This window comes from Osmerus eperlanus, chromosome 10, assembly GCF_963692335.1.
Source record: "Osmerus eperlanus chromosome 10, fOsmEpe2.1, whole genome shotgun sequence".
Classification (NCBI taxonomy): Eukaryota; Metazoa; Chordata; class Actinopteri; order Osmeriformes; family Osmeridae; genus Osmerus; species Osmerus eperlanus.
The window spans coordinates 16,662,324-16,681,896 of record NC_085027.1 but is presented as its reverse complement, the minus strand read 5'-3'; the positions used below and the strand labels follow the sequence as shown (position 1 = coordinate 16,681,896).

Sequence of the window (19,573 nt, the reverse complement as noted above, 5' to 3'; positions counted from 1 at the left end):
GACTTACAGTAAGTACAGGGAAATTCCCCCGAGGCAAGTAGGGTGAAGTGCCTTGCCCAAGGACACAACGTCATTTGGCACAGCCGGGAATCGAACTGGCAACCTTCTGATTAGTAGCCCGATTCCCTAACCGCTCAGCCACCTGACTCCCATGTACATCCTCTGTTGTGCTTTCTTGGTGAGGTAGCTGATGTTCAATTCCCACTTGAGATCCTGGGAGAGGATAGTGCCCAGGAAGCGGAAGGACTCCACAGTGTTGACTGGGGAGTCACACAGGGTGATGGGGGTGAGTGGGGCTGTATTCTTCCTGAAGTCCACAACCATCTCCACTGTCTTAAGAGCATTGAGCTCTAAGTTGTTCTGGCTGCACCAGGTCACCAGTTTGGCAGCTTCCCACCTATAATCAGCCTCGTCTCCACCAGAGATGAGCCCAATGTGGGTGGTGTCGTCCGCAAACTTCAGGAGTTTGACGGACGGATGACTAGAGGTGCAGCTGTTGGTGTACAGGGAGAAGAGCAGAGGAGAAAGGACGCAGCCCTGGGGTGATCCGGTGCTGATGGACCGGGAGTCAGAGACTTGTGTTCCCAGCTTAACGCACTGCTTCCTCTCAGAAAGGAAGTCTGTGATCCACCTGCAGGTGGAATCAGGCACATTCAGCTGGGAGAACTTGTCCTGGAGCAGGGCGGGATGATGGTATTGAAGGCAGAGCTGAAGTCCACAAACAGGAACCTGGCATAGGATGCTGGGGAGTCCAGGTGTTGTAGGGTGAAGTGGAGGGGCATGTTGACTGCATCGTCCACAGACCTGTTGGCTCTGTAGGCAAACTGCAGGGGGTCCAGTAGAGGGTCTGTGATGGATTTAAGGTGTGCCAGCACCAAGCGCTCAAAGATTTCATTACCACAGAGGTCAGGGCGACGGATCTGTAGTCATTATGTCCTGTTGGCCTTGGCTTTTTGGGCACAGGGATGATGGTGGAGGACTTGAGACAGGCTGGCACATGGCATGTCTCAAGGGAGGTGTTAAAGATGTAGGTAAACACCGGAGACAGCTGGTCAGCGCAGTGCAAAAAATTATATCCTGAGAAAAGTGGATTTTGAGGGGTATAGATAGACCTCCATTCATTCTGCACTCGACCGTTAGTGCCCTCATGTAAGTAGAGTGGAACTGCAACCTGTTCAGGACCCGGAAGTTTCCCCAAGAGTGGCAGTTCTCCCCATAGATATATATAAAGACTAGATGTCTTACGGCGGAGTCTATGAGAGATGTCGTTATGCCACTGCATACTTATAAATAATTATGTTTTTTGTTTTTAAGAATAGAAGTATGCAGTGGCATAACGACATCTCTGACGTTGATAACAAACCAAACCGTTTCAAAATAGGTTGAAAATTGAGCAAGTTATGGTCATTTAAAAAGTACATGTAGCACCAACACAATGTTATGGGTGAGCGAGTTGACTGTAGCAAGATGGCCGCCAATGTGAGGACGTTCGACTCCGTTGGCCGTTTCCCTCCCAAATGCAATACAAAAAGGTTAAAGTAAATTTGGCTTTGTGAATATGATATTTCCCTAAAATTATCAATAAATTAATTAGGTATATTTCTTTCTGTTTCTTACTTTTGTTGTCATGGAAACCAAACAATCTTTCCACAACAAGGAAAAATCAAAGACAAGTTTATCAGAAATGTATCGAGAGAGATCTTTCCAGAAAGTGGTGGTGTAGGGACACTGCCAGAACAGGTGCACCATTGTTTCTGGACATATTCCACAAAAACAGCAGTTAACACATATGTCAAGCTTAAACCTAAGGAGATGATGCTTAGCAGGATAATACCTATGTATGATTTTGAAAGAGACTTCTCTTACTTTATTCGTAAGGAGGTATTTGTAAGGAAGGTTCCATATATTCCCCCAATTCAGGTTGTCAACAAAGTTAGACCAATCGGGAACAACATTAGAGGTGCTGGTGACATCTCTCTGGAACAAAGAGCGAATGTTACGATTATTATTCCTCGTTGTGGTAGCGAAACATATATTACCAACTGAGGTCAACTTAGGGTCCAAAGCTGGTACACAGCAAAATCGACAGACTCAAATTAACACTATTGGAGTTAATTTTAACACTTTTAAAGTGTCCCATGGGGTCCACACTCCACAGTGTCAATGTAACACTTTTTAAAGTGTTGCCATTTTAACACTGTTATATAGTTAATTTTAACTCTTTTATAGTTGAAATTTAACACTACTCAAGCGTTAGTTTCTCAACACCAGTGGGTAGTGTTAGAAATTAACACTCACAGGAGTAATTAATTAACTCTTAAAGTGTGATTTGTATACTATAAAGGAGTTGCCTCATTAACACTATAAAGTGTTATTGCTGTTACTCCCCCCCCCCAAAAAAATATTTAATATAAATGTCAATAATGAAAAATCTTGGTCAATAAAAAATATGAATGACAAGTTGATTACTTTAACAGTTTTATTTTTTCAAATGCATCAACATTACTTAATATTTTTTCATTACTGTCAATTTATCTAAATGTAACAATAAGGCACTATGTACGCTCTTCGACTATTCTCATTAGAGCACTGCTTGTCAAATGGTCTAAAATAAGTCAGTTCTTTCACAGAGATGACAGAAAACTCATTCATTTGGTCTTCAATACAGTATGCATTTAAGTGGTCATCATAGTACATTGTTTCTACATTACAGGATATTATGAAAGCACGCTGTTCATGTATTATAATATCACAGATCTTTTTGAACACAGGGAGATCATCGGTACATCCAGTGCATATGTACAACCCATCCTGGTACTCAGTACCGTAATATCTGACCCACCTTGTACTTGTAACATTTGAACAGGCTTCTAAATGTAATGTCTCACTAATTTCTTCCCCACCTTGCAAGTTGCAAATTTCTTTGGATGATGTAGGACCAAATTCAAACCTTCTAAAGCAATAATTTTCATAGTTAAATGCCAATTGACGCTGATGTTGTTTTACTAATGATTTGGTGAGATTCTTAAAATTTTTGCCACATCTTTTAAAAAAATTGTGTTTAGCTTCAAATCGCATGCACCAGATGTGGATAAGAGGGCCAATTTTTTTAATGCATCTGGGATAGTGTACCATCAAGTGGTGCTTGGGAATCAACTTCTTGTCAGGAAACAAAGCTTTAAACAGAGTGTGGTGATCACAGATCAGATGTTTCAAGTAACATATCATTCCATCAGTTATGGTGTAGGAGAACACTATATTGACAATCTGAATCAGAAGCAGCAGAAAGTTCCAGTGACTGTTATTCTTTTCAATGACATCACCAAATATTAGTGGAGTGTTACGCAGGAGACACCATGACTGGATGGCATTCAAACCCAGGTGTTTGCTCTTATCATCCATTTTGACCCCACTTGGTTTGTTTTTACGCTCTGTGTAACCATAATTAAAGCTCTGTATCCTGTCTGACAATGTTTTCAAAGAGATATAGTCCTGTTTAACAAGGTATTCAAAAACCAGCTTAAGTTCGTACTGTACCACACCCTCCAGCAGATCGTGCATGATGTCAACAGCATAGTTGTCAGTGCTATGGAAATACTGTAAGGAGTTGAGTACACATGACTTTTTAACACCATATATTGACCGCAGTTCAGGATTTTCATTTAGTGCCTTACAATGTTCAGTATAAAGCTCTTTGGAACGGAAAATTAACCCAGGATGATCTTCAGTAAATATAGATTGAATGTCTTGCTTACTGATTAAACAAAATCTACAGAAATGGGTTGCGCTGAATGATTCTACAAAGCCCAACAAGCCATTTAAAGCCAAATTATCTCCCGTTACTTGAATGACTGAGCCAAACAATGGTTGTTCAAAACAAGGAAGCTTTAGGCCTTCAGTTTCTAAAAGCTTCAGGTCATCAATAAGAGGCTTTAGTATCACATCAAAACTGTATTTTTTCAGATCTTCAGAGTGAAACAGAACTGCAAGATGTACATTCATCAGAACTGAGTTACACTTGGGTGGAAGATTTTTTTAAAGTAAAGTAGACACAACCTAGTTTGTGGATCCCCTTTTTGGAACCAAGAGGGTTAGCCGTTTCAAAGTCATCATAATATAGTAGAATCTGTAAAGCATGCTTTTGCTGTGAGAATAGGGCATGGTTTTGGCAATATGACCCATCATTGATGTCTTTGTAAATGCCATTTTCACTGTGTTTGTCCTGTAGAAAGCTTTCTCTTACTTGATCATTTTTGAATATGGATTTAAGTGTACCCAGAATGGGTACATACATGCACTTGTCTGTTACAGGAACCTGACTGTATACCCTTGTTATTCTATCTCTGCGCAAATCCAGTCTCACCCCGAGGACACATTCTTTAGGTTCATTTATTTCCCATTTTTCCTCATAATATTTACGCCTTTTTGACTCTGTGTTTAATTCTGAAAAAGGATTACCTAATTGATCAAAACAATCATCTATTCTGGATCCTGTAGTGTCTGTACTTTCTGAAAACAATGTCTTAAGAACTGCATTTTGTGCCTGACTCTTAACATCATTGACAACTTCTTCCATTGAACAAACAATTGTTTGTACAGCACTTTCAGAGATACCCGATGCTTGCAAATGCGCAACAATTGATCCACACATTGACAATAGTTGACTTGTATCAACAGAGCTTTGTGAGTTTTGCAAAGTGGCAACAAAAGCTGGGCGATCATTTGAACATTCCGCCTCACAAGTAGAAGAAGTAGAAACATCATGAACAATGTCAATCTCTTGATCAATCTGACTATGCACCTTGTTGAGGTGCTTTCGGAAGCCACTATAAGTACAAAATGATAATGGGCAACGTAGCTCTCCACATTTTAAACGCAACTTTTTACCAGGATATAAACCATGTTGGAATTTTAAATGTTGACAAAGAACCACACAGGTTTTGTGGTTAGTTTTACATACAAAACATGTCAACATCTTCAAGGCTGTTTATCGGTTACAGCATCACGCTGCAGCAGTCGTGCTCGAACTTCTTTAACACGGGGGCTTTCCTTTGCTCTTCCGACATCGATGTTATAAATAGTAGTTTGGATAAATGTGTAGAAATTACAGAGAGCTTCGTCATATGAGAGACTGAAGACGTAGTGAGCTTTGAACAGTTCATCAAAAGCTGCCACTGATGTGTGTGCCTTGCATGGGATTGGTTTTCCATCGATAATAAGGTAGAACCTTTGGATATCTTTCTTTTCCTCACCCATGCAAAGGAGGAACGGTTGTCTTGCATCGGCACTCTGAAGGAAGGTAGTCATACTGGCTCCTTCCTGTAGGTAAGTAAAGGGACATAAATTACTATCACATCTCTTTCTGCAGATATAGAGCAAAATGACAATTGTCTCAGAATACCAAGATCCATTCCGAGATTCTTGGTGTAGATTCAGATCTATAATGTTTAAAAAGGAACTTTTGCATACCTTAAGATATCTAACAAGATGGCTGGTTGCTTGAGCTGAACTGATCTTGGCAGTTTTTTTCTGGCCCCTTGAAGTTGGAGGGAGCAGATGCAGCAGCAAAAGGATTGAGGACATATCGCTGTCCCATCCTAAAGGCATTAAAAATATATGTATTTATTTAGTATAATTAGTTTAACATTGAAATATATATTTTAGCAAAACTTTTTATACTGACCGTTGTTGTCTTCAGGTTCGGGTTCAGTTGCTGACAGCAACTCATCTATATTCTTTAAAGACTTGCAGTCTGCGATGATTTTTGGCTTGAAGAAAGTTGACCACTTTGACAGGAACTTCTGAGAAACTTCGTCACCAAACATCATCGAGAAATCCTGGTCGATCTACAAACAAAGAAAACAATATTGTAATATAAAGGTTTAAGCATACCTGACAAAATTGATAAAAGGTCAAATACTGAAATGGAAGATTGAAAGAAAATTAAAGACATTATAGTATAGTGCAGTAGACTATTTTATTGTCCTGCACTGTACTATATTACTGTTCTATACTGGACAGGACTACTACTACCAAAGCAAAAGATTTTTCTTACCAATCCAGGTACATCAAGGAAACGAGGGAACACATCCAGGACTGAAGATGATGCATCATCACCAACCATCTTCTGTCGATACTGGAAAGTCGCTCTCATCTTCTCTTTAACCACAGATTCATCGCTGGAATGTCTTATTGTAGATATCGCCTCCCTGCAATCCTCACCAAATAGCTGTTGACAGGTTAACAGTGATTCTCGTCTGGTTTTCGGACCATCCTGAAGAACAGTCTTGGAACGAGCCCGTGAACCAGCAAAGGTGTTGCGTTGAACCGTCTTGATCCTCCATGAAATGAAGCCAGTATTACCCTCAGGATCATAGTAGTGTTCCTTTTTAAAGAAAGACCCAAACAGAGGCATCTCGTGCTTTACTTTAAGAATAAGTTACTCAACACAATAATTGTAGACAGTGAATATACTGCAAAACATATTACAAAAACAGGTGGAAAATGCAAGGGTGAGCAACCTATAAAAACTCATCTGAAACAAGAGTACAAACTAGAAAACTGAATAAAATATTGAAATCACACTGATTTGGTTTTCAGATAGAAACCAAGAACTTACATATCCATGTTTGGAGAATGGATCTTGGAGGTATGGAAAAAGAGTCACAATTCCCAGTGCATAATTTGTTCTCACGCTTGACGGTGGAATCCTCCTTTCAAAATAAGTCATAGTTTACTTTTAAGCATGTATGTTTTGTAAGAATAAATACACCTTTACCACTAACACAGAACAGCATTATTTAGCTACGACACATGACTGTTCCAATAACAAAGTGACATGCAATTCTTACCCATGTAGCTCCATCATGTCTGCAACCAGGATGTTCACCATTTGTTTACGTGTTGCATCTGTTAGTGTTTTAGTCTTATCATACTCGTTGAAGACTTCTTCACCCTTTGGATTCGCCCTTAGAACACCATCAACTTTCTAATAATTAAAAAGTAATGCCATTAGAATAATTACATTATTCTAATGGAATTACTTTACTGAGAATATATTTACAAAACACTTGTACAAAAAAAACTAATTAATTGAGGATTTGAAATGGATGTATTCAAAGCTTACTTGTCTTGCTTCATTCTGATCCATTAACCCTGTTGGGTTCCTCCTCTTTCTTGTGGATTCAAGAATAAGTGTAGAATCTGAAGAATGGGATAAAGCTGGGGATAGTGCAGTCTCTGTCACTACCAAGGATGAATGGGATGAAGTTGGGGACAGTGAAGTAAGTACAGAGGAGGATGCTTGATCTGCGACCAGCTCAACATCCAGATCTACAAAATGGCAGACAGAACAAAGACAATTTAAATGTACCCATCAGTAACAAAACGATCTTAATACAAATTTAAAAAGTTCTAAGCATAATATATTCTTCTTTAATTACTACCCATGTATATATCATATGTATTTAAGATAATGATCAATAGTATATCAAATTATTGCATAGTTTGAGGTCCCTCAAAAATATATTTCGACAAAAAACTGTGCCTTCTACTTGGCGCTGCCTGTGATACCTCATCAAATCCCTGCCTCCACATCCTTACCCATTACTGGTAAAGGAATCTTGAAGGTCAAGACACCTGACTTGACAAGCTCATCAAAGATATCTCCATCCACCCCTGTTCCTGACATATCTGTGATGGTGATCTGGCCCTCACTGAAGCTGTCTGGCTGCAGACTAAACTTATCTTTCACTAGAAGAATAAAAAGTATAGTACACAGCAATAACAATATAAATTAGTCATGGAGATTTTTTCATGTTTGGAGACAACTGTCATTAAGATTCTAATAACACTCGTACTTTTGACCTCTTTATTAAGAGAATGGTTAACATTGAATGTTCAACTACAGTGAGAACAGTATTAAATGCAAAACATATAGCCATAAACTACAAACCTTCTTGAAGGAACTTATCAAATTGAAATACTTCATCAGTCTCTGGAATTTTCACATATTTTAGGACTCCTCCAATCTCCACTTTCGCCAACATTTCCTGTAAAATTATATAGAATAAACATGTTATTCAAGCCAGACTAATAAGGTCCAAATAGGAGCCAGAGTCATGCCTATCTAAAACAAGAGTTATTAGCACATGAAAACAACATGAATTAGCACAGTGCTAATAGTCTTTTATCAAAGCCTATTGAATTTCCACTTGTCCAGCAGCCATTTCTAGCCAGGCTGAGTCAGTCGGTAGGAAATAAATACCCACGTGCACCTGTTTTAAGCATCATCATTAGATACCAGCAGAAAAGTCGAAGAGCTTAGCTAACCTCAGCCCTAAGCAGAGCTTTAACATGGCATTCTGCCTAAAGGTAGTCAAACTGGAGTTGTTATGCACTTCAAAGTTTGCGCATATGTTGCATGAAATAATTCCATTCGATTGTGAAGAGCGTTACGCGATGTAACTCGTGGCGCTGAGTGAACGATATGCAAAAAAAAAAGCTTCTTTTAGAAAGGAATCCTTCAAATTAACTGTACTATTGTAACTTCAAATTAACTATCTACAAGTCTGATAATCAAAATGTTATTTAGATATACATATACACAGTCCTCATATCAGAATATTTGCTTCCACGCGGCTTACACGTGGGAGCTCTTAGCTAGACTACCTAGGTTTGCTAACTAGACATTTTTTTTATTCAAAAGAATGTTGGCATAACTGAAGTAACGTCACAACTTACATTGCCAAACTTTAGAAACTCAACAGTAATTCCATTTAGCTCACAGTTAGACTTAATAGACCAGTAATCAGAAAACGTGTGACAGTAGAAGAAACAAACGCTTGCTAACGTTAGCTTGCCAGTTACTGTATAGTAGGCGAAGACTTAGTTTGTCCGCTCTGGGCTAACGTTACGGTTGCTAGCTACTAGTAACTGACATTAGCCCTGGCTGGAGTAAAAACGGCAGCCTAACAGTTAGCTAGCTATAAATATCATAGCTCTACCAATGTCTAAATACATATTTCCATCTGTATATCACTCATTAGGTAATCTAATTAACTGTTACTTACCGACACAATGCAACAAGATTTCTTCAACTGACTTCGAACAAAAAAAACTGATGTGCGTTCCAGTTGCGTTGTGCAGCGACTGAGGTAAATTACTTGACTCCCGCCATATGGTTGCTCTCGCGAGATTATTGTTCCCATCAGGCTAGAGGGTAGTTACACCAGAGAATGTTCTGGTTACACCCTAGCTGTGAGACTGACAACTCCGAGAGTTGGTTTCACAATAACAATTATAACACTCCATTTTGACCCCAACTCTTTTGTGGTGCAGTGTGAAATCCAACAGATTTAACAACATAAAGATTTAGATCAATTCCAAATAGAGTTTGATTGACTATATCTTAATCAACACCAGACTTTTAACTCTGCTTAATTTGCTGTGTAGGCAATCTGGTTTTCCAGTCCCTTTTAAGATAGTTAAAATACCAGATGGGATGGCATCCATAACAATTGCAAACTCTCTTGGGGTGATTGGAATGCTAAAAGTGTGAAGGAATTCAGAATAATTCAGCAATGATCCATTATCATTTAGTAGTTGGGATACTAGAATTATGTTATTATTGAACCAAGTTTTATAAAATAAAGATTTATCTTTGAACCTAATAAGACGACTATTCCAGATGAAGCACCTATGTGGGGAGAAATTATGTTTGTAGATTAACGACCATGCTAAGAGCATCTGTTTGTGGAATTTAGATAAGATTAAGGGAATTTTTTCTATTTTATAATCACACAAAAGTAAATATTCTAGACCACCAACCTTAGAGAAAATATAGTTACGTATGAATTCCATGTAGATGTGGGGTTATTAGAAAATGCTATATCCAATTTATTTTTAAAGTATTATTAAGGGTTGTAAAATCAAGAACATTTAGACCACCACGTTCATGTTTGTTGAAAACGAATTCAACCCAAACGCTCTTTGGTGACGTGGTTGATTACGTTACTGTTGATCATCTGTCCATCATCGTATAAAGCCCGCCCTGACAATTTGATTGATCCGAACAGCTCTTGTTCGGACAACTTCCCGACCAAAATGTTTTGTGGGCAGGGCTAAGTTCGGCTGGCACTCAGGCTAGAGCGATCGCAGACCCTCTGTACAAATGAAATGTACGAGGGTCTGGTTAGGACCAGGCTAATATTTGTAGGCTGAGAAAATAAAACAGCTGCAAGCTGGCATGAAGTGGGATTCGATCGCACTAGAGCAAAAACACATATGACAATGCGAGCAGGCCCGTAAAGATTACCCCCGCAGCCCCCGCACCGCGGGGGGGGCCTCGCAGGGATGGGGGGCCTCGCCCGTTTTTTTTTTTTTTTTATCCAATTTGAATTACATGGGATGTCTTATTATCTTGTCTGTGTTTCCAGAGTTGATATAAAAATAAAGGAAAGTATATTTAATTGTGCTTTCTTTGTTAGCTAGGTAAGTGACATGACGAAGTAGGTCAGATGGTCACACAGACCGGCGAGCCCGCTGCAAATAGGTAGCTAACTGTAGCGTAGCGTAGGAAAAATGAAACGCACATTTAAAAGCGGTGCCCAAAAGCGGCATTCAAAACCGAAAATTTCTGAATTAAATGCCAAACTTCCCAAAATTACAAATTTCTTTTTCGACCAGCCGGTGAAGGATGCACTTATCTGCCATAAGAGACAGGTATTGTACTGTATGCTATATAGCTAACATTACTGTACCACGTAGCTAACGTTAGCCTATACTTTGACAGCTCTGTCTAGGCTCTGTTAACGCTAGGAAGCATGTGTTGTGCTTCCTAGCGTTAACAGAGCCTCCTTTCCAAGAGCCAGGAAAATTAGCCTTGCTCCTTTATTGACTTCCTATCAAGCTGACAACATTGAAATGGAGTGAAACTACAAAAAAAAGAGAAAGTAGAAAAAGTGCTTAATTATAAAATATATTACATAACTGAAATTATTAGCAAACATGATAACGTATGCGACAGTAGTATCGTGCAGTTGCAGCGACTGCGTTTGACTTTTTAAACATACAAAAAACATAATCAAAGTTACAATAAGTCATTGTATTTCAGTTATATACATATTATGATCGTGTAAAACTTACAGTCATTGCTTTCTACAAGATTCACACGACAAAAAATGGCTCCATTTATGATTTAGCGAACAGCTAATAATAAAACACAACTCCATACTATCAAGTGTGCCTGATGTAGCCACGGCCATCAAATTATTTCTGACAATACCCGTGACTGTCGCAAGCGCTGAAAGGTAATTTTCCAAGCTGAAACTCATCAAAACATATCTCAGAAGCTCAATGTCACAAGAGAGGCTGTCAGGTCTGGCCATCCTTAGCATAGAAAATGAATGTGCACGCAGTTTAGACGTAAAGAGTGTGGTAAAAGACTTTGCACACAGATTTGCTAAAAGACGCGCACATGTGTAGGCTATTCACCTGCAAACCGTTTGAGCGTTTTTTTCTTATTGAATAAATTTCCCTCACAAGACAAGCTTGAGTTTTGATATCTTGCATTTATTACACGGCTCTTCAGAATGTTCCAAAAAGTTCAGTTGATCGCGTCGGGGTCCTGTTCGTCCCGTCGGTATTTGTATTACATTATCTGTTACATATGTGGTGGTGTGTGTGTGGGGGGGGGGGGGGGGCTACGGAAAGCTACGGAAAAGTCGCTTTCCGTCATGAATTTATCGGCATTCAGGCAACATTTTGTTAGCCTGGTCCTAACCAGACTCTCGTACATTTTATTTGTACAGAGAGTCTGGGCTTGCTCCATTGACAAGCGTTAACTTCCTTGGGGTACTCTGTTGAAGTTTAAAACTATTGGATCTTCCCAGAGCCACTCTGGATCTGCCATAACCAATCGCTAGCGTTCGCCTAAGCCAACTAGCTAGCTGTAAAATCAAACGAACCCCGTGGGGATCAAAGATTGTTCTTGCTCCGGCTTTCACTTCTGGATATTCGGCAGCGTTGCCACAACGGACCGAATGGCTTAGCTCGCATCTTTCTCCGCCGCCATTACGGAACTACAACACAAACTAGAGCACAACATCATCGTCATCGTTCTCAGCCACTCCCTCTGTTCTCTGATTGGACAGGTAGAAAATTAACCGGAGACATCTGACTTGCGTACCTCATGCCCAGACCTAGTACAGAAGCAAAATCAAAAATTGAGCGGAAGTACGTAGGAGGGCAGAGCCAGGCTAACATTTTGTATGGGTTCATCGAAAACAACTGGTTACTGTGGGCACACCGATACCCGAATGTGTAGGCTAATCACGTATTTGGGGTTGTCTTGAGGCAATAGCCAAATTTCCCATGATATCACAGCCCCTTATGAAAGTACATCTTACAAATGAATACTTAGATCGTCACTGTGAACCCAGACAATAGGCTACGATCAAAATACCCTTAACCCTAAAGGAAGATTCTTTTTAGCCCCATGGTGGCTTTCCGTCTTTTACACGAACACGGTGCTCGATAAGTCAACTATATTTTGTAAGACTTTGTGGTCAATGTCTATGTTCTGTAGAGCACTTATCCACCCAAGTACCTCTACAAAATCTACAATGTGTGCCAAAATGATATCCCCTGACAAGCCATGTTGATTAATTTGATCTAAGGCCAGCATGCCATCTCTAACACTACTTATGACTTCCATAATCTCTCGAATATAGGTGTCCCTGTCTGCCGTCGATCTTGTGCAGCTGCTTTGGTCTGAAGATAACCACGCCCCTCTCGTTTGCATGTTGGATTGGAAATAGATACAGCACAGAAATAAATGTGGTGTTCGGAAATATGTGGCATTAGAAAATAAAAGTCTCAAAAATAAATAAATATGCCATTAGGAAATAAAAGTCCCATGAAATAAATAAATGTCGTCTTTACAAAAATGTCATTTTGAAATAAGTAAATGTATTTATTTATTGATGTAGGTAAATGGATTCAGCTATATAATTATATGATTCTATATTTGTATATTTATTGCCATTTTATTTCAGGGTTTATTTCATAGCCATATTTAGGTATTTAGGTATTTATTTACATATTTATTTATTTTAAAATTTGACTAACACGGCATTCCATAGAAATCTGCTTGCTCGGGTCTACTTGACTTTTGACAATTTGGGGGACAACCTATGTTGGCACTGACTCTCTTATGATTGGTCGCTTTCAACGAAAGCGTATATTGATTGACAGCTTCCGTTACAAGAAGCATCATGGGCACTGCATTATCTATAATTCCAGGAATCTGTGTGTATTTGTGTGTGTGCCACCAATTGTATCACGGGAACTGCACTATCTATAGTTCCAGGAATCTGTATTTGTGTGTTTCACTGACGTTTTAATCACTGACTGCATCACGGACACGTTGCATTAGTTGATCTAAATAAGGACATTGACCAGGTAACAACAAATAGCCTACTTTCTATGTAGGTTTGCTGCAAGATAACAATTTTGATAGTTGCAACAATGACTGATGTTCTCATAACATCTATCATAACTCAGCCAGATAGTAGTCTTTAGCCTAGACTATACCTGTTTTAATTAATTCCAAAATACAAGCCATTATATGACTTTAAAGCACGTGCAGCAGGTTATGAGGATTTGAGAGGGTGAATGAGGACATAATGGCCTGCTGGAGTAAGTTCGTTTCTCCAACAGGTGGCAGTCTGGATTTTATAAATGACAACAGGGCAATTTCTTTTCATTCTTATATTTTCCTTGAACCTAAAACAACAGTTAGGCTACAGTGCTCATCTGATTTCCCCAATTTCACTGTAATTCAATTGTGTATTTAAGGTTTAATGGTAAAACATTTTTTACATAGCATAATTCTTTGATTAAAAAAAGGTTTCAGAAATTTGGACAAATACTATAGGCCTAGTAAGTTCTCTATACCCTGATGTGTTTTCATCATCATCATCATCATCATCATCATCATCATCATCATCATCATCATCATCATCATCTCAGAAGCATGTTCTTCAGACTATTTACTTTCTCCTTTCCCGTTGTCTAATTCATAACAAATCATCTATGTTCTATAGTATAAAATAGTAAAAACATCTTGTTTTTGCTCCACCTCTACCCCTAACTACCCTTAACTCTGTCGCGCTTTCATTTTGACAGCATTAACTTTGATAGTAGACAAGCCTAAAATCTTAACAATGAGTATATTAGCCCTCACCACAAACTGTATTCTACCACAATAATGTTTAAAGTAGAACTCTTTATTCTACATGCTCCACAATTCCCACTGTACTTTTCTTTCATTCTTTCCTTCTCGCCTAAGCGGAGGGAAAAGTAGTTCTGACGTGTTGTATTATTTTGATCGAGCTGGTAAACGACTGTGCGACTGCAGTCCAAGACCAAGTTGACAACAGTTTTCTGGACCTGTCTTTATGACTGTTAAGATACAGACGTACTATTCTAGCTCTATAAACCATTTGTATTTTTTTATATGCTACGAAGTCTATGTCGTGAACGCTCCTTCTTATACAACTATTGCTACAATACATTCCCTTTCCAGACTCAATTAGGGCTGCCCCATCCCATCCAGCAAAAATGCAAGAGCAATCTAAGAGTTTGTTACCTCTTTGGCCGCAGAAGTTTTAGCTTTTTATATATATTCTATAGGCTGCATATTATTATTATTATATCATACGTAGTCTATTCGTAGAGATTGAAACTGTTATTATATGGCCATTAATGGTATGGTGTGGTATGACATTATATAGTCTATGTTGTTTTGTATTGTGTTCTACACTTCTATTCTGCATGTAAAACACGATTTCCCACAATATCCATGACTAAGTCTGAATTAGCTAATTGAAATGAAATACATGTGATTAAATCAAAGAGGCACAGATTCAAGTTGGAAATAGTTTACTTCACAATTTCACGGCACGACAGACTTATGCATGTTCCTTTGAAGTATCCTTAAATGGAATGTCATCCCAAGTCTGCGACCACTCCGCGTGGTGGTGTGTTTGCAGGGGACACCGTGTCACTGTTTTCAGCGGAAGGATACAACCCCGAATGTCATCGTTGTGCTGAGGCTTTTGCGAAGCAAAAATGTCTGCCTAAGGGAAACTCGCAAGTGACATATAGAGGATATTTGCGAACTAATATAGCGCAAACCACAATTTTACTGACTTTGAGACGCATTCCAAAGAAAACGAGGCTTCTACTGCCACACCCGATCGCCCTAGTTGGAATTTCAAACGGAAAAAGGTAATATTTATAAGTGAGTTTGCCAGAAGGTTTTGGACTGGGTGAAAGAAGTTGGATTTAACACAGACTGGAGAGTGTATGAGTAAATGATTGACATTTTACGCCAAAAACTGGTAAAGACATTTATCTCAACGTATAGCCTAATTATGTGTTTTAAATATAACGATAAATTATAATTTACAAATTGATTTAGATCTGTAGACTTTCTCTACAGTAAGCATGTGCATATGGCTCCATCAGTCCGCGCACCCATAAAGCAAAGCATGCTCCTAGCATTAGCCTAGTCTATGGTATACAATATAATTAAGTTAATTTGTTACAGATTCTCTTACAGAAGAGTGGAAGTTGTTTTGTTTAAGATATCCGGTAGTCAGTTGAAAACGATGTTGCAAATCTGATAAACTGTGCCATGTTTTCTCAGTGTTCTGCCTGTAATTAGGTGTCATCTCTACACAATCAAATCAACGTTGGGTTGGCGCCTCTTATTCGTGTTCATTTAAGAAGGAAATATTTATTGGCACGTCATCTGAAAGATGGAAGACAATCAGGCTAATAACGTTTCACTGTAATTAGGCCAATCTAGTGCTTGTTGCTGCACCTTTGCTTTGGTGATTTAGGTGAACTGCAATGTCATGTGTCACTGTTTTGACATAGGCGCCTAAGTCTAGACCGTAATTGAAAATCTTTCACAGGACAATTCTGACGTTCCAGTTTATCTATTTTAGTTCAAAATACAGAACTCGTATGTCCTATCCAAAGCTCTGCAAAGTGTTTTTTCTTTTTAGGTTTAAAGATCGCAAGGATGAATCCTCAGCAGCGGATTGCCGCTATCGGGACAGACAAGGAATTGAGTGACTTACTGGATTTTAGTGCGGTATGATTGTTGACTATACCACCTACTAGTTTGTATGTGTACTATTGCACCTCCAGTAAGACATATTTAATTAGAAATGTTCATGAAATAGTATGCAGTATTGATCAGTATCTACATTTTTCCTGTTTTTATAGATGTTTTCGCCACCTGTAAACAGTGGGAAAAACCGACCAACCACCCTCGGAAGCAGCCAATTCAGTACGTCAGGTAGGATTTCAAACCATAAACTTACTTAAATTATGACTTCTTATTTGGTTCTGTCATCTTCAAATAGTGTTGGATGTTCGTAGTAAAATAATCCATGTTTACCCAGAATTGAGTTTGCTTAGGGAGGTTCATTTCTAAGAAATAGCCAAGAAAAAGGTGATTTTCAAACCAGTGTAATGTGATCAATTTCCCGCCTCAATGTAATGCCTGTGAGTGTGCACATCTGGTGCCTGAAACATGATACCTCCACCTGGAATTATCATAGAGTGACTATTGTTAGTATGGTGGAATAAAGAATGGATAATTTGAGACGTTTTAAATAGTTTTATCAATCCAACTGCTGGCTAGCCTAGACCTAATTTGCTTGTATTTCATAACTGCCGTGTAAAGCAGAACTTAAGCCCTCACACCACAATGTTGTACTCTTGGTGTAATAATAGATATTTGGGTTAGGGTGATTTAGTTTCGATACCTTGTTGGCCACACATGTAGAGCTGTTTCCATTTGACAGTAATTTCCTGTAAACCCAGTATTCTGTAAGGCGAGGGAGGGTTGTTTAGGCAGGTACATGGTGGGTATGTGTTGATAAGTTATGCCAACGTTTCCTGCTTTCCTGTGGATCCTTGCTCAGCTGAAATGCCCCAGGACATTTATTCAGAGAACATCTATTGTCTGATGTTTCGAGAAAAAGACAACAATCAAGCATTATGTCTCTTCAATACATTTTTTATGTAAAGCAACAAAGCAAAACTTGTCAGTTATCAGGAACATGAAGGACACACTTTTAGCTGAAACAAAGCATCAAGACAAATAAATAAAAAGAGATATTTGTGAACAAACTCTAGATGGTTACGGATGTTTTAGAGCGCTTTGCAACTCAAAACGGAAACATACTGTGAGGTTTTGACTCTCCATTGATGTGCAATGCTTATAATCCTAGTGAATATGATGCTAACCAAGTCATTGAAATAATCTGTGACATTCATGGTGGTTTATTGGACATTTCTTAAGCATGTATTAGGAGCTATGCAGAACTATTAATGCTTTATAATGTTCTTACGATAAAGCTATACAGACAATATCATTTTGACAATAGGCAATTCTTCAAATGGACTTTTCATCACACAGTCACAATGTATTCATATCATATTGTATCACATGTAGGGTTGTATGTAACTGAAATACTAGATCATAACCCATGACCAAATTATCTCCCTATCCAGATATGAATCCCACCAGCACTCTTACCAGCAATGATCATTGTAAAACTTAAATCAAAAACGTTATAAAAAGCTTATTTCAGGAATTTGTTAAATTAAAGAAGGGATTTGCACTGAATAACCTTTGCTGAAGGCTTTATAATTTAATATAGCATGGAATTCATGGACATCATGTGACTATCCACATTTAAGCCTGATGTGTTGAGCATGTACTCTGTAGCTTCCAGAATAGACCAGTATCAGCATGGGGCTTTCTCTTTGGAATAGAAAATAAATTGAGATGTTTATGAGACAGTGTTTTCACTGTCTGTTTCTGATGTATTTCGCAAATGAGAAATGAAAAGTAGTAATTTAGTCATGTCCTCTCCTATGTCATTAACCAGAAGACATTAATGGGGTGCTTTTGTTTACGATGTCCTGCAGGATTATGTTAAATGCCACCTTAACCACACTTCACAAAACATATTTTTCTTCCTTTTTTTGACACGCATTTAACTACAGCATACACTAATGTGTACACACTAGTGCTTTTCTAGCTCACATTAAGACCTCTGGCTCTTCTTCTCAGGTACACAACTACCCTCAGAGCCCACCATTGCACTTTTATATTTGGAGAGCTATATTAGGAGTTGTCAGATCATGGTTTGCCCTCTCTGTCCCACTTACTTTAGTCTGGTTATACTTGTACACCAAGAATGATGTTATTTTTTAATAATTATGTTCTTGTAGTACTTTCTGCTCTAAGATGAAGATGATATCATATTTTGTTCATAGTTCATACAAAATTGTAATCTTTTTTAATGATGTTTGGATCCTTGGTTTATTATGGTATACACAGTATGTCTAGAGCCATTTTAACAATCCAAGAAAGTTGGTATTTTCTAGCATTTGCATATTAGGCCCACAGTCAAAGAATTGGGTTATTTTGGAACTATTCAGTTATGTTTGAATGGACCTAACCCACCACAAGCTTCTTTCCACCGTATTATTTACATATGTCAGGTTCTGTTATGTCATGAATTGGCATTCACAATGCTAGGGGTGGATACAAGGAGTTGATTTCAGACTAGAAAAATTGAGAAATAGTCCCTTTGGTGCTATAGACTCATCAGTTTTCGTACAGCCTAACAAACTCTCTGTGTGTCTACTTTTAAGCACTTTCTTTAGCTGTTATTTCCAATGGATTAGAGAGAAAGGTGTTATGTCTTATTCATTATTAATAAGCTGTAGTGGAATATGAAAGTTTCATTCGTGATTATTTAGCAAGGATTGCTTTGTTCAGTTAAAGTACTGTGCTCTTGTTTTTTCAAGATTATTTCACATACAAAACAGCCCCTGCTCCACATTGCACAACGTGCAAAGATATTAAAGGTGACAAAACTCATCTTGAATGCAGCTTATCTTCAAAGCATTTTCAAAGGATTGTTTTTTTCTCTCCAGTCTTTTTGTTTAAAGCAACTGCTAAGTCGGTCCTCCATTTAAGCATGTCTTCAAAAAAAAAGGATTAGTTCAAAGAGATTCAATATTTGTAACAGAAAGTAGCTTTCGTGTCATTCTATTGAAAAATAAGTTGAATTGGAACGTGAATCACTTATTCCATAGCCTGTTTCCCCATTTAGCTTGATTTCAGTTCTCATTGCTATAGTAAGAGTTTTTTTGTTCTGGCGTGTAGATTGTTGGTGTTGGGTGTGGGAATTCCATCAGTTTCAGATGCACACATGCTATTGATGTATTAATAACGACACAAAAATTATTCCAGACGTACACTCACTTTACAGAATGTTTGATTTCAGATTCCAAAATCTGAAATTCGATTTAATTCAAAATGACATCGAATTAAAAATCATCTCAATATAATTAAAACATTTGATCTTAAAGTCTTTATTGTAGGCCTTTGCTTAATGTACCTGATTTCATGTTTGAAGCCTCAGAGTGTGATGCTGAAGGAATCCTTTTCTCCCTGAGGCGTCTGTTTATTTTT

The 19,573-nt window shown here is 38.3% G+C and overlaps 1 protein-coding gene across 3 annotated transcripts in view; it reads left to right on the top strand.

Moving 5' to 3' along the window:
• Nucleotides 1–15,100: 15,100 nt before the first annotated feature.
• The window catches only part of tcf12 (transcription factor 12), a 77,653-nt gene continuing 73,180 nt past the window's right edge, over nt 15,101–19,573 (top strand). The window contains exons 1-3 of one of the 3 annotated variants that reach the window (XM_062470923.1): nt 15,101–15,291; nt 16,077–16,165; nt 16,300–16,363. In XM_062470923.1, the coding sequence (XP_062326907.1) occupies nt 16,094–16,165; nt 16,300–16,363 (136 nt within the window). In that variant the 5' untranslated portion in view covers nt 15,101–15,291; nt 16,077–16,093. Of the gene's footprint in view, nt 15,405–16,076; nt 16,166–16,299; nt 16,373–19,573 lie in introns of all 3 variants that reach the window. The other 2 variants (XM_062470921.1, XM_062470922.1) reach the window with 2 other exon arrangements.